Source organism: Dunckerocampus dactyliophorus, chromosome 13, assembly GCF_027744805.1.
Source record: "Dunckerocampus dactyliophorus isolate RoL2022-P2 chromosome 13, RoL_Ddac_1.1, whole genome shotgun sequence".
Taxonomy (NCBI): domain Eukaryota; kingdom Metazoa; phylum Chordata; class Actinopteri; order Syngnathiformes; family Syngnathidae; genus Dunckerocampus; species Dunckerocampus dactyliophorus.
Window position 1 is genome coordinate 24785796 of NC_072831.1, and position 14614 is coordinate 24800409.

The window sequence follows — 14614 nt, forward strand, 5'->3', positions numbered from 1 at the left end:
TCATGTATTCTCCATCTGTGAATGGCTTCCTCTTCCTCTTGCTGCTCTTGAGTGCAGTAATCTACAACACTAGTAGCTATAGTTGATTGTGGAGCCTTTATCCACTTTTTGAAAGTATGTTTCAACCTACCGTATAGTTCCAAAATCCCTCCCTTGCATCCATCTGCATTTGGGTACTTTTCAGAAAAAGCAGAGGGCTTGTTTTGTCTGTCTTTCAACGTTACATTTTGTTGTTTGTATTTTCGCCACATGTCAGGCACACGGGTGCGTAGGCCACCGTCAATGGCAGTGTAGGCAAAGGAATATGTCCATTCAGAATTAAACTCTCTATTTTCTTCTGACATTTTTCTTAGTAGGCACAAATTCATAGCTATGGATAGCTTACCGCGGGTAGAAGCACACAATCAAGACGTCTTTTTCGTGTGTCATTATCACACTGGCCCTGCCCCCCCTTCCCTTGCTCATCCAATCAGCAGTCAGAACGCTGTGCAGATTCATTCCCAGACTTGTGGGGAGTCAGATAGTTCTGTCCTTTTCAAAAGGCACATTTCCTCCGCTTTGTTGTAAAAATAAAAAAATAAAAACTCACAGAGCGCAGCGTGGGAGCCACAACAAGATGGCTGAAGAGCCGCGGGTTGCCGACCACTGGTATACACGAACACATGTACTCTGTGTGTGTTACCATAATAAGATAAGTGGTTGCCCAGCACTTGTTCATTTTAGTGTTCAGCGCGTTTAATTTGAGTGACATCACTTTTATATTCATCATCAACTTTTTAATTGTATGTTTTAGTGTTTTTAGAACCCTCCTAGTGTTAAAACACCTTTTTGGTGTAACTGTAGCTGCACATTTACTGTCATGCAAGCATTGTAGAAGCCCCCAGTATGAGTCCTAATGGTCCTGGTCCTGGAAATAGGTGTGGATGAAAATGCAGAAAGAAGACAAGGTCAGCAGCCTTACCTACTGATTTTAACCCATTGTTTTTCCTTCCTGCAGGCCTTACTGGACACACCGAGGTTGTGAGGGTGGTCTTCTCCCCTAAAGACATGAGTCTGGAGGAGCTTCTGAAGCACTTTTGGGAGAACCATGATCCGACACAAGGTAGTAGATGCGGCACTCAGTCACACGCACTAACCTCCACACAAAAACGTCGCCTATCAAACAAGAGGAATCCCGAAGGGGCAAAGGGTGTATTAGAGCAGAAGGATGCTGCCCAGACGTGCACACGTGTACGTTGTGGTGGGGAGGGAAGTCTCGTGGGTGTAAGTCAATGCCAGACAGTGTTAATGTGTCTCAGATCCATCCATCCATAGAGACACATGCCAGTGTGGTGGATGAAGCCCCCCCAAAACCATGTCTGTGTAGATTTTCAGTCATCCTGGTCATGGTAATCCACAAAGGTTGAATGAAGGCAACTGGACTTCTTTTGTTGACGTTTTATCTTCAATCCAAAAAGTGTCTTCAGTTGTGAAGATGTTCCCAAAAACCATCTGTGTGTTTTCTTTGCAATGCAAAATAAAAAAAAAAAAAAGTAGGTTGGATACGAGACACTTGGTTCACAAGACGAGACGTTGCACGAGATCAGGCCTACAAGAATGAGGTGAGATAACATTACTTTGAAGAAAAGCACAAGGAAAAAATATAAAAAATATATATTGCAATCTACTAATTTAATGTCTACTACGTTACCTTGAATTTTCCTCACAAGGTTATTCTCTTTTGCACTCTGTGTGTATGCTAACGGCCCCGCCTCCACCCACCAAGACAGAGACTGTATAACTGACAAATGGGCTCACTCCGTTCATGCCGTTGTTATACAGAACAAACGCCGCAAGGTGCTGAAACCAATGCACAGAGTGAACCCTCTTCCTGCCTGTTTGGAGGTGAGAGACAAGGAAAACAGACACGCATGCACATGGTAATCTATTGAGGCCGGCAAAATGATCAAATTCATTTTCATTTATTGTGTGATTCATTTATTTATTGGTTATCGTCCCAGTGCTAGTGTCCACCAGTTGTTTTTTCTGAACGAGAAATCATGTTTTAATCTCGTCAGAAGCCTGAAGAAAGTAATTCCAAGAAAAAGCACAATAATGGCGACTCAAGGAAAATTTCAGCGAAATGGAATATAAAGTTTAAAAACAATAAGTAAATATAAAAGATGTCGTTCATGAGAATAACATTTTTTTTCCTAAACAACAGGAGGATTAGTGTGTGTGCCTGGGAGGGGAGTCTCTACACAATGAGACTAAACTCCGCTGATGTTACAGGGTTTGATTTGTTGTTACGATTTACTCTACTGAGCAGCCACGACAGAGACGTGTGTCAATCCATTCTCTCTTCTATGGTCACCATCACATTTTAGATGACAATTTGGTAGTTTGTGCAACTTTAGAGGCGAACATTTTGGTCGGACTCTATTTGACGTAGGAGGTTCAAGTGTTTCATGTGGACAGAGCATTAATGGCACACCTCTTTTCCCCCACGGCCCGTCTTCTCCATCTCTTTTTGTGAGTCTCTCTTGTTTCGCCTGCTCACTGGAGGAGGTGATGTAAGAACATTAATGCACCAGGAGGGCGCTGGAGGAGCGTGCGCATGGAGGGAGCAGGGCATGAGAGAGAGCGAGGGGACGGGCAAAGAGCTACTCTGCTCACTCATATGGAATGGAAGGGCGAGGGGGGTGGTATGACAAGTTGGAAAGAGGTGAATCAAAGATTTATAGGTCTTTGCTCGTCACCACCACACACATACACACAGCATGTACCCACTGACATTACTTGAGTCGATGCCGTCATGTTTTGCATCCGTCATGATTGCGCTTACATATTCAGCGTGACCCAAATACAATATAAATGTCGGCACGCTCATAAGCCGAATGCTCCTCATCGCAAGAAAGAGGGAAATTAAAGAGGTCTAGAAGGTCAAGAGAAGCGGGTATAATGTTGTGCTGCATGTACTGTAGGTTGTGTGCGTCTCCCCACCATGGGCAAAGACGCACAACGGGTCCAAAAGAGTAGTCATGCGTTTCCCCCCTGACTCACAGACTTGTCTCTTCTCATGTTTTATTTACAGCCTGTGCAGTTTATTGTCCACGCCACAGTTAGGAACAGTTCCGAAATATCTTTTCTTTTATTTTTTGGCGAGTGTTACTTCCCGAGCGTGACTTCCTGCTGTCTCAACCTTGCCCCATACCCCACCCCCCACCCCACCCATCCCCCCCTCCCACCTCGCCAATTCTGGGTTCACATGTAGCAGAAATTCTCTCTGTGATTTGACAAATGTGGCGTGATGTGGCCCGCTGGCTGTGCCTTCACGCGTGCTTAAGCTCCAATTTATTCCGTCCACCTTATAGAGATGCTCTCGGAGTAATGCAGGAAGTTTCGGGATATCAACACAGACACACACGCACGCACATGGCACACACACACCATTGCATGCACACTTTTGTCGACACAGCTGTCACATATGTGTGCAGGTTTAGAGTTCATGCACTCATTCTTATAACGCGTGTGTTTTGGGATCTGTGCCTCTCCGCTTTGCCTCAGTTCAAAAGGGTTTAGTCCCGACAACGTGATGTCGGGGCTGCGTCGGCTCCGCCAATCCCGGCCTGGATAGCAACATTAGCAGCCAATCAGAAACTCCCGGCAGCCTTTGCTGTGTGCCCTCTTTCCATATTCAGCAACGCTATAGTCTCAATCTGCCGGCTTCTCTGGGATGTTGCATAAAGACGACCCCCACCCCACACCCGCCAACCCCCCACCAAACCACATCACACCCCCAAATTCAAGAAACGTAGCTCCTTATGTCTTGAGTTGTGACAACTCTTCAATAATGCAAGCTCACACATGAGCGCACGCCGACGAACGCTGTACAGTCAAAGTGACATCGGCGTGTCAAAGTGCAACCGTGGATTTGATGACAAGCTTATATACAGGCTCGCATCTTACTCCCACGCATGAGCTCATTTATTTTAATTGTTCATACATCCAACCAGGCTGCCTATATGAAGGCCTTGATTCCCCCCCCCCCCCCCCCCCCCCTTGTTTCCCACAAGGAGCATCTTTTTTCGCTGCTCCATTAACCTGCCAACATCTCATCCCTCTGTTAAGCCCCACAATCAGCTTTTTATTCCCCAACTCATGCAAACGTGTTACAATTCTCCTTTTTGAACCTCCATTCCTCAACCCCCCCGCCCCCTTCTTTTGGTCTATCCCAGTTCTTTTCCTCCCCCCTTTTCCCACATTCTGTTCCAGTTCACCTCGCTCACAACCCTTCGCCTTGCCCGTCTCACCTGCGCCCCGTCCTCTTTACGGCAGGCCCTGAAAGCAGGCAAGCGAGCGACTGAGCGAACATGCGGCCCCTCAGCCCGTCAGCACATCCGCAGAGCAGCGCAGTGAGTCGACTTGCTCCCCGAGGCCATCCGCTCACCACATAAACACTCTCGCTCCTCTTTTATCTCTTAGTCACTCTCTCCTCCCAGCTCCTCATCCTCAGCCCCCCCCCCCCCCCAGCCCCCACATCATCCCTGCTCTTCCTCAGCTCCCCTCCTCCACTCCGCCGCTGTTCATCTTAACAACCAAGGCCTTCCCCCTCCTTCTCTTTGTTTCCTTTCCTCCTTCCATCCTTTCCTTTATTTTTTGAGGCCATGTACTATTTATGATACGAGTTGCTGATGCTGCGTCAGTGAATGATCATCTAGACTATTCTGGAGGTCGGTCAAGTCTATCGCAACATGTGATAGTGTCTGCACCGACATGCACTTTTTAGTAGGGACGTAACGGTACGCCAGCATCACGGTTTGGTACGTACCTCGGTTTTAAGGTCATGGTGCGTTTTTTTTTAATTGAAGTAAGGGAACAAAATGCACAACGTGGAACTTTTCTTTAAACAGCTTTGATGATTTAAAAACAAAGCAAAAAATAAATAAATTCTCATATAATAAATACAAATATAGTTATAGCATACAGAAAAATTCAAGGATGTGAAAAGCCACTATGATATGTTTTGTGTATTAAAGATGCTATCTTGGCTTTGTGTTATAGGTGACAAAGCATATTAGTGTAATATCTAATAATGCATCTTGTTAGTAATTAATTTATTTTATTTTTACAATATACCAAGGGCTATCTGCAAGCCAAAAGCGGTCAATCTACCCGAAGGCTGGGCTGTACTGTATGTGGTTACAGAGTAGGCAGTTATACTTCCCGTCCCTCGCTTTTAACCATTGGACCAAACCTACAAATCGGATCAATACATGTAATGTTACACGCCTACTATCAAGTCAAAATAACAGTTTTTGCTTCTTGTACAGGCATTGACTGAAAATTCTATAATATGCATGCAATCTTACTGTTTTTTCGAAAATCATGATTACTGCTTCAGAATTTGGGTTATGGAAGTAATGTAAAGCAAAAGTACATTTTGAGTTGCCAGGCACATTATACATGCAATCACAACGCTGTTTCGCCATTGTCTTGACTACGATGTACTCGTGCATGTGCACCATTTTCTCAGATAAGCGCCTTTCAGTGTTTAACCCTTAAGGAGTCCTTTAAATATCCTCACTCATTTGTCCCTAATGACAAAAATATGCAGCCTCCCAAAAATGTGTAACTTTTCCATTCTTTCCTAAACCAAGGAACAGAGATAACAGTTTAAAAATGGTCTCCTTATTCTCGGCACGTAGTTGTTGGTAAAGAGACACATTTTAGTGAAGAGGAGACTGAGGGCACCAAAAAAAATGGAGCATTGCAGCAAAGTGGAGACTATCGACTGCAGCATCCACAGGCAGCAGTGATGACACTAAACATTGAGACATTACCTTACATTACAATACCTTAACACTGCGTGAAGTTATGAAGTTAGCCATGGCATGTCTAACATGATAGAGTGAAAGTTCTCATTCCGTGTGGAAGTGGTAAGTTTTTGGCTTCATAAATTTAGAATAAATAGATTCCAGGCTAACTGGTTAGCTCTCTAGCGCTAATAAGCCCTCGCTAGTGGCTGTCTCGAGTCCCCTGCAGCATAAACGTTGCCCAATGTATTCTAAACGATTAATAGGAGTGTAAAGGTGGCTATCTGCAGGGCTCTAATAATGCTGAAACCAGTATTTATAAAGTCATAAACAGGTTTTCTATGCTCCAACAATGAAAATACTGTATACAACATAGTGACATTGAATTCTATATTGCGGAAATTAATTTATCACATCTGGAACCGATTAACCGCTAGGGACGAATGTATGCTCAACCAATGAGCGGCCAGCATACCAAATGGTATCGGATCAGCATGCTTGGTACCTGGCAGTACCTGGTTTTGCCTGTGGAAAGGTGTCATACCTTGGCAGTGGAAAGCAGTTGTTTTATAGGATACATTTGTGTAATTGTTGGATTCATGGATTTATTTTGAAAGTACAAATGCAACAAAATAGACCTTGTATTGTTAGCTTGGTATTGTTGAAGCCAAAATAAGGATCCAATCCCAAATCAGTCTATCTGTAAAGTCATGTTGATGGTCGTTGGTCCCCCAACAAATATTAGCTTGAATATTCCCTGATGATAATATCTTCACCCCAGCTGGCTACGACACACGCCAATTCCCTTTTGGGGGTACCCCCGTGTCACCCTGAGTCACCCGAATCCCTCGATTTGGGGGCATCTTCCCCCACTTTTATAAAAAACAAAAAAACTGAACCCCACAGGAGATGACCTTGACCTCTGACCCTGACCCCTGCCACCTCTATACTCGGAGCCTCTCTACCCCCCAAATGGTGTGCTCATTACCAGGTGTCAGTTATTACACCCCCGCACACGCTTGACAGCCCTAATTTATGGAGATTGTGTGACACGTGCGTGCATGTGTGTGTGTGTGTGTGTTTCTCTGTGCCTCTTTCATTATATTATAAAGACGTCTGTTTGGGAATAGGTGAGGGGTTTTTATTGTTAAGACACTTAGACACCAATAATGTGATAGAAGGTAAAAGTTTTCATTAGAAACAAAGCAGAGAATATTAGCATGGGCGGCCTTTATGCCTTTGAAGAAAATAAAAACAGTCAGTCCCTTTGCAATACATTGTCATTAGTAATTGTTGTCTTACATATAAGTACAGCATTAAGGTTCGTAGCAGAGCAAAAATAATGCGGCTAAAAATAAACAGTGGTTGGGTCACTGTGCTCTGACAACATGCCCAGAACCATGAAGTCACATTTGAGAGCGATGCTCTGCAGTGGAAATTACACACAAGTGATCAAGATGAGGACATAGACTTCACCAGACGCCATTTCGCTGCATACATTGAGTCGCTCACAGCCATCGCTTCACTGTTTTGCTGTGTATGTTGTCACACATTGGCTGCCCTTATGGAGAGTTTGCATGCACGTGCAAATGTGCGCAAATGTGTGTATGTGCGCATCCACCGGGGGAAGCTCTCACCATCCCAAACTCTGCCTCTGTCTCCAGCGCATCAGCAGCAGCTTACATAAGACCAGGGCAAAAATAGCAGCTGAGAGAGAAGAGGAAGGAGAGAGGGCTGTGCTGGCACGCACACGTAGCAGGACCGCAGGGCACAGCACAACCTACTAGCACGAACGCACCACATAAAAAAAAAAAAACATAACAGAAGGGAGGCTGTACTCATCGTCCATTTCTACCTACAGTGTTTTATTTGTGTTCCACCATAGTGCAAATGATGGTAGTTGGTCTGACACAAACACCAATTGATACCTTGCTAGGCCCGGTGGTGACTTCTTTGGAATACAGAATTTGACATTGAGCTTGCTATTTTCCATCAGGCCTCTCTCTGCTGCTTGACTTGAGAAGAAGGAAGAACTCTTAACGAGCAAATTCAAACATTTTGTGGAATGTCATATTTGTCTGTTAGTTAGCAATTCACTTACTTCCCGGTTCATGGATGTTAACAAACATCCACTAAATGTCACTAAAATGCAGGATTTTTCCATCTTTTCCCGGTCACTGTTCGGTATAAATGCCATGGACATGGAAAAAGAGGACCAAGTCGTCGGGCTTTATTCTGCCTTCTGGGTAAATGGGCAATGCCAGGACTACGAGGTCGGGATATACAGTCGTCCATCACTACATTGTTCTCTCACTCTATCGCATTTTTCACAATTTAATTAATAATCACTGTTTTGTGGTTGACTATGGCCTGCTATTAGTCCAAAAATATAGAAAGACAAGTTATATGTTGTATTCTGGTCACTAGGCATCAGTAATGTTACACTGGTGAGACATGACGTTAGATTAAATGACCTTCACACTGTATGTAGTCAGTCATGGCATGTCCGACATGATCGAATGAGGGGAAAAAAAGGTTCTCCTCTCATTCCGTGTGGAAGTGGTACGATTTTGTCTTCTTACTTTCTCGTTCTTCCCCATTCCGTTTTAAACACTTTAAGTTTAGAATATGTAAATTAGAGAAGCTAATTAACTAGCTCAGTAGCTTGCTATGCTAGCAGCGGCTGTCTCTTATGTCCCTGGAGTGATGATCCCGTAGCCTGCGCAATGTGGTGGAAACAATGAATAATAGGAGTGTAAAGGTGACAGGGCTGTAATAATGTTAAAAACCATATTGAGAAAGTCGTAACAGCTTTTCTGCTCTAGCTATAAAAATATTTTATTAATATTGAGTCCTACTTCACAGAAATTCACTTAGGTCTGGAACCAATTAACAGCTATAAACGAGGGATGACGGTACGTTCTCAAGCATGTTGCTATCCGACAAGTATTTTCAATGTCATATCAGACGCTGGCACTGTTGTCAGGGTTTCCCCTAGGATTTTTTGAAGCTGTTGTGGTGGGCTGCATGGGAGGGCGGACTGCCGCCGCTGTGTCGTGCCACTGCTACGTCTGCAATTTTTTTAATTATGACAAATAACAATTTTTATGATTTATTTATTTATTTATTAACTTATTTATTTAACTTCCTTCAGCAACTAGTAGACCATTAACCGAGAACATGGCAAAACTCTTAATTTAATGGCAAACTGAACGTCTAAAATGTAGAGCCTCCTTTTGTTACCTGACCTATTTATTCAAATAGTACTATGTGACTCATACAAAAGTACAAAATGTTGTACTATTTGACCCACACCTGAATTTAATTTGATGCCTTTTAGAGTAATCTGAATACACGGGAAATTAATTGTTCAGTAATATATTTTTTAGTTCAAAATGATACAATTAACAAAATAAAATAACAGTTTAAATATTTTTCGGATGAAATCCTGTATAAATAGTAATAAAATAATAAAATCATAATATAATAAAACGTTCAGACTCCAGGGTATGATAGCACAGATTTATCTAACTTCCAGCACTATTGGAGCTACTTTGACAAAAAGAAAGGAGAGGCAAGCTATTTGTGTTTTATGTGACTGCCAACATTTAAATTGCACTTTATTAAAAAGCACATCTCCACTCAGTGTGCTCATTTGTCATTAAATACAGGCGTCATGAACAGGGCCGCACGGTGGCTGAGTGGTTAGCACACAGTCACACAGTGTTCTCCGGGTACTCCGGTTTCCTCCCACATCCAAAAACATGCATGTTAGGTTAATTGGCGACTCTAAATTGTCCATAGGTATGAATGTGAGTGTGAATGGTTGTTTGTCTATATGTGCCCTGCCATTGGCTGGGGACCAGTCCAGGGTGTACCCCGCCTCTCGCCCGAAGTCAGCTGGGATAGGCTCCAGCATACCCCCGCGACCTCAATTAGGATAAGCGGCATAGAAAATGGATGGATGGATGTTTGAATAGAACACTTATAATATACTTAGAGGTGAAATAAATATCCTTTGGTGAACTACTCAACATCAGCTGGTGAGCTACTGCTAGCATAGCGTCACCATCTTAAAGCTGGATACGCTACGTGTTTATGTTGAACAACCTAGACACACATCTAGTGTTTTGAAAATAAGCCATAAGTATTATAATAATAACAGGAGAGCAAGATTGTCATGTGACATTTTAAAAACGTAAGTTAGCATGTACGAGTTAGCTAGCTGCCGCCAGAGAGGCAGTGAGAGCCAGGCAAAATGTGTAAACAAAGATCCCAGTCAAATGAGATTGAAACGTGAGCAATCACACACGTTGGCATTGATAGGCTTGGTCTGTGGCAAGCTGTCATCAATTGAGTACACATTTTACAAAAGAAACAAAGTGAACGTCTGTCTGGTGCCAACAGGGCAGACAGGTGATTCTGGTGCATGTTTGTCAAAACAAAGCGCAGTGAAACATTTTTCTCATATTTCACATTTTTTTCAAAATAATTGTGGTCAATATGTACATAAATAATAAGCTATATATGTATCTTTATAGCATATATATCCATTCATATCTTACTTAACATTGTTTTCAAGTTAAAAAAACAAAACAATTTTTTAATGTGTGGGGGCTTTTATTTTGTCATGGCGTTGTGCCACCATCAATTACATTTAGCAGAAACCCTGCATGTCATTTACACTCATGGATGCAGTTGTTGGTACCCTACTTCAATGAAATTAAGAAAACCTTGATTGGCCACTGGAATAACTTGAAACTGACAAAAGTAAAAAAAAAAAAAAAAAAAAAGTAAAAGAAAAACCCCAAAAACGTTGTCTTTTACCAAAATGCATATTGACAAACTACAGAGCCTCTGGGAGACAAGTCTGGAGCTTTTTAACAAGTCACGACAGCAAAATGAAGCATCGAGAGAAAGGAACACCGTGCCTGCTGTGAAACATGGAGACTCGGTTATGTTCTAAGGCTTTCCTTTGCTTTGCTGCATCCAACACAGGGTGTCTTTAATCTGTGCAGGCTAGAAGATTCAAGGCATTCTGAAGTGAAATGTGTTGCCCAGTGTCAGAAAGCTTGGTCTGAGTTGCTGGTCATCCTCCAGTAGGACAATGATCCAAAACACGTAGCCAAACACACCCAGGAAAGGCTAAGGGCGAAACATTGGACGATTCTGAAGTGGCCTTCTTTGAATGCTGATTTAAACCCAGTTGTTAATTGGCGACTCTAAATTGTCCATAGGTATGAAAGTGAGTGTGAATGGTTGTTTGTCTATATGTGCCCTGCGATTGGCTGGCGACCAGTCCAGGGTGTACCCCACCTGTCGCCCGAAGTTAGCTGGAATAGGCTCCAGCATACCCCCTCGACCCTTATGAGGAGAAGCGGCATAGAAGATGGATGGATGGATGGATGAACATCTGTGGAAAGAGCTGAAACATGCAATCTGGGGACGGAACCCATCAAACCTGAGAGCTGGAGCTGTTTGCTCATAAGTGAGCCAAAATACCTCATTGAGAGTTACAGGACGTTTTTGTTTTTGTCTGTTGGGCCCCTCTTTGGAGGAAAAAAAAATCGATATTATTCCTTTTGTCAGTTTCCAATTATTTCAGTGATTCTTGTGGGTGTTCCTTCTTTGGCGTAAGTGTACCAACAATTTTGAGCGTGTGTAGTGAACCCTACACTTGCATGGGACCATTGTAAGCACACAAAGTTGCGGAAATATTCTGTCTTCGCTGGGTTCTGTGTAAAATAACAAAGGCCACGTAGGCTACGGCTCTGCTGTAACTTTTGTGGGATGTGTGCAAAAGAAGCTTATGATTCTGCAAGGTTAATCAGCTGTTATCTGTGATTGCTTTATTATGTCAAAGGGTCATTAAAACAGCAGCAGCAATGGTACAGAACCTAAAGGGCGGAGCTAGACACACTGCTGTGGGTCGACATACATTTGCAGTAATAAAGTTTTATCATTTTAAAAAATGCATTAGATTACGTTGGATTCATATCTGTTTGTGTTAATGGAGAATGTCAACATGTAGAATGAGGATGCAGCTATTGATGTCCTACCTGCATGCCTCACAGAGGAAACCTAAGCCAGATCAGCCGTTCCCACCCCTACCATGGTAAACAAAACCATGAGAGGTGAAAACATGGCTTTAATTTCTCTTGGCAGCCATTATGTAAGCCAGCTCTTTTTGTGTCCATAATTTCCCCTCATTTTCAGTCTTCTCTTGTTTCACATGCGTGCGAACGCTGGATGGCCCGCTCTAGAATCCAAAGGCAAGAGAAGCCGGAGGGACAGTACGTGGCTAGATGAGGCTAATCCCAGCTCCAGCTCTTGTTAATGGATGAAGGGTCGTTGCATTAAAAAAAAGACATTGGGGGGTTTCAAATAAAAGAGGGTCAAAGCGGCAGCCGTGGAAGAAAGGCACACATTGTGAGTGCAACATGCATCAACAAGGCGGCCTTGCACTTGATCCCCCTCCCTCCACTCTCTTTTAGTTCAAATGTGCTTTAAAGTGTTGGCAGGAAATGAGCGAGGGAGGGGTGGGGGTAAGCAAGATTAAAAGCCTCAGAACGGGAGAGTGAAGGATGAGGATAAACAATGAAAACCATCTCACGGAGCTGCTGCGAATCTCAGCAGGTTCAAACAGCGTATGCACGCTCCTGAAGAAGAGAGACGTCCTCCCACTTTGTCTGATTCCCCCGTTCCATTTGTCTGTCAACCGTTTAAAAGGGGGGGCCCACTTTTGAAACGGTCTCGTTTTGAGCGCTGCTAGCGGGGGTTAATTAATATTTTCACGGGTGTAGGTCGGCGACCCCGTGAGGCGGCGTACGTTTGTGTGAATGGGCACGTGTGACCCCAGGAGCCCCTAACCCTTCTGTCCAACCCCCCCATTACCCCGTGCTTTCAAGAAGCAAGGCTCTCATGCATAATGCAGAGGGAACAGGGAGGCTCTCATTAATAATTACTGCCGCCTTTGACGGATGGAGAAAATAACGAAGAGGGCTGTTAAAAATGGAGAAAGCGCATGAGAGCGACGAGAGTTTTTATGTGGTGGGGGGGCTTGTGTTTGTTGCCGTTGTTTCTTTGAGGACTCCAGTCTTTTGGGAATGTTTCTGGAGTGAGACTAATCAAAAGCAAGGCTAGAGCTGTGGGTGGAGCTAATACTTGGATTGGGGAGTAGTTCCAGCGCTGATGCTGTAAAGATCTCTGAAGATGTGATGAATATTCCAACATAACAGCCATATGTTTGATAGTGCAGGCAAAAACTCACCAGCCACAACGTTAGGTGCACACGCTTCCTCTAAATATCCATACAAGAGCTGTGTCAACAAAATCTGCATTTGCAAATTTCAGTTTTCAGTACAGCTTTCGCATTGCATTAGATTGTTCTAGTGTTTTGGTGTATAAATAGCAGTTTATTATGCATGTTTCACCCAGTTTGGTTGAGGTTTTCCCATGGACTGCATCAGAACAGGTTAGAAAGATACTGTAACACCTCGGCTTCTGGGGTAATCAGCGTAATGGACAGCCCATGGTGGAACATGGTCTCCATGGAGGGTCACCATTGTTCTCAACTGTACTGTGGGGGCAGGATGGATCCACAGGATCCACTGAGATGGATGGGAGAGATGCATTCACTAAGGAATAGACTAGATGGTACAATGAAAGAATCACACCCTGTTATCGGCGGGGCCAGAAGACTAAAAGGCAATGGGCTTTTTGGTCTCAGTTATCGCCCATTTGAAATGCCTTCCAAGCCTCCCAACTTGGGGGTTTAATCAAAGCCAAGGCTGTCCTAGCAATGTGTGCTCTCGTTTTGACTGAGTACTAAATTACTGTTTATAGTAATTACAGCAGGAGGAATGGAATTAATGACAGCTTGTGATGGAACAGTCTTCAAGCTAGCAGATCGGCACGTAAGCAAACTGTCTGCATCTTGTGGCTGGAGGTTGTCAACACATTGATTAGGTGTACAGGCACGTCTGTCAAAGGAATGAGTACACCGTCTCATTTTGTGGTGGTGTTTTGTTCGGGCCCTATGAAATCCGTTTTATTTTCTTCCCAAATTCCATTACATTTTTTTCAAAATTTTTTCTGTTTTAATTTTGTTTTTTATCATTTACACTTAATTTACCAGCAGTGTGTACTTTGGTGACAGTCAATGTCAGTTAATTTAATTCAAAAATCATTGGCCAATTGTACCCAGTATTTCAGAAACGGATGTAGCTTGGCTAACTTTTCTGAAAGGATGTCAGCCTCTGCACGCATTGCTACACAACCCTGAACAAACTGTAATGCCCGTGCTTGTGGTTAAGGAAGATGTAGTCACCAATGCAATTCCAATTGCCTTATTGATCTAAGATATTTTTTTATTTACACAATTAAACAGTATGTGGTGAACAGTGCTCTTATTCTGAAGGCCAGAAGTGTGTTGTGTGCGTTGAGAATGTCTGTTGATGGTTAAGATGATCTGGGTGCAAGAATAAACCTGTCTCATCCTTATTTCACTCAGAACTTGCACGACGTCAGCGGGCATCGTGAAACCCTCATTTGCATTAATAAGCGGTAAAACACAACACGGTGTAAACACACTTATACAGCCAGTGTCTCACACACACACACACAACCACGCTAGCTCTGCAAAGCTAACCTCAACTGCTAGCTTCCATTAACGCTCCGTAAGAGAGGAGTTTTGAAGTTTTTTTCGCCAACTTTTGCCAGTGTTTCAGGTCACCGTTTTGGCATGATTAGTTGCAAAGGGGGGGGACTAGTGTTTGCGATGAGATTCCGCAACGTTTGAACGGTCCGCCTGGAAAATT

The 14614-nt window shown here is 43.4% G+C and overlaps 1 protein-coding gene across 1 annotated transcript in view; it reads left to right on the forward strand.

Moving 5' to 3' along the window:
• The window catches only part of msrab (methionine sulfoxide reductase Ab), a 53373-nt gene that overhangs the window by 24801 nt on the left and 13958 nt on the right, over window positions 1-14614 (forward strand). Inside the window, exon 5 of the mRNA XM_054795758.1 lies at window positions 998-1102. Within this exon, the coding sequence (XP_054651733.1) occupies window positions 998-1102 (105 nt within the window). The remainder of the gene's footprint in view (window positions 1-997; window positions 1103-14614) is intronic.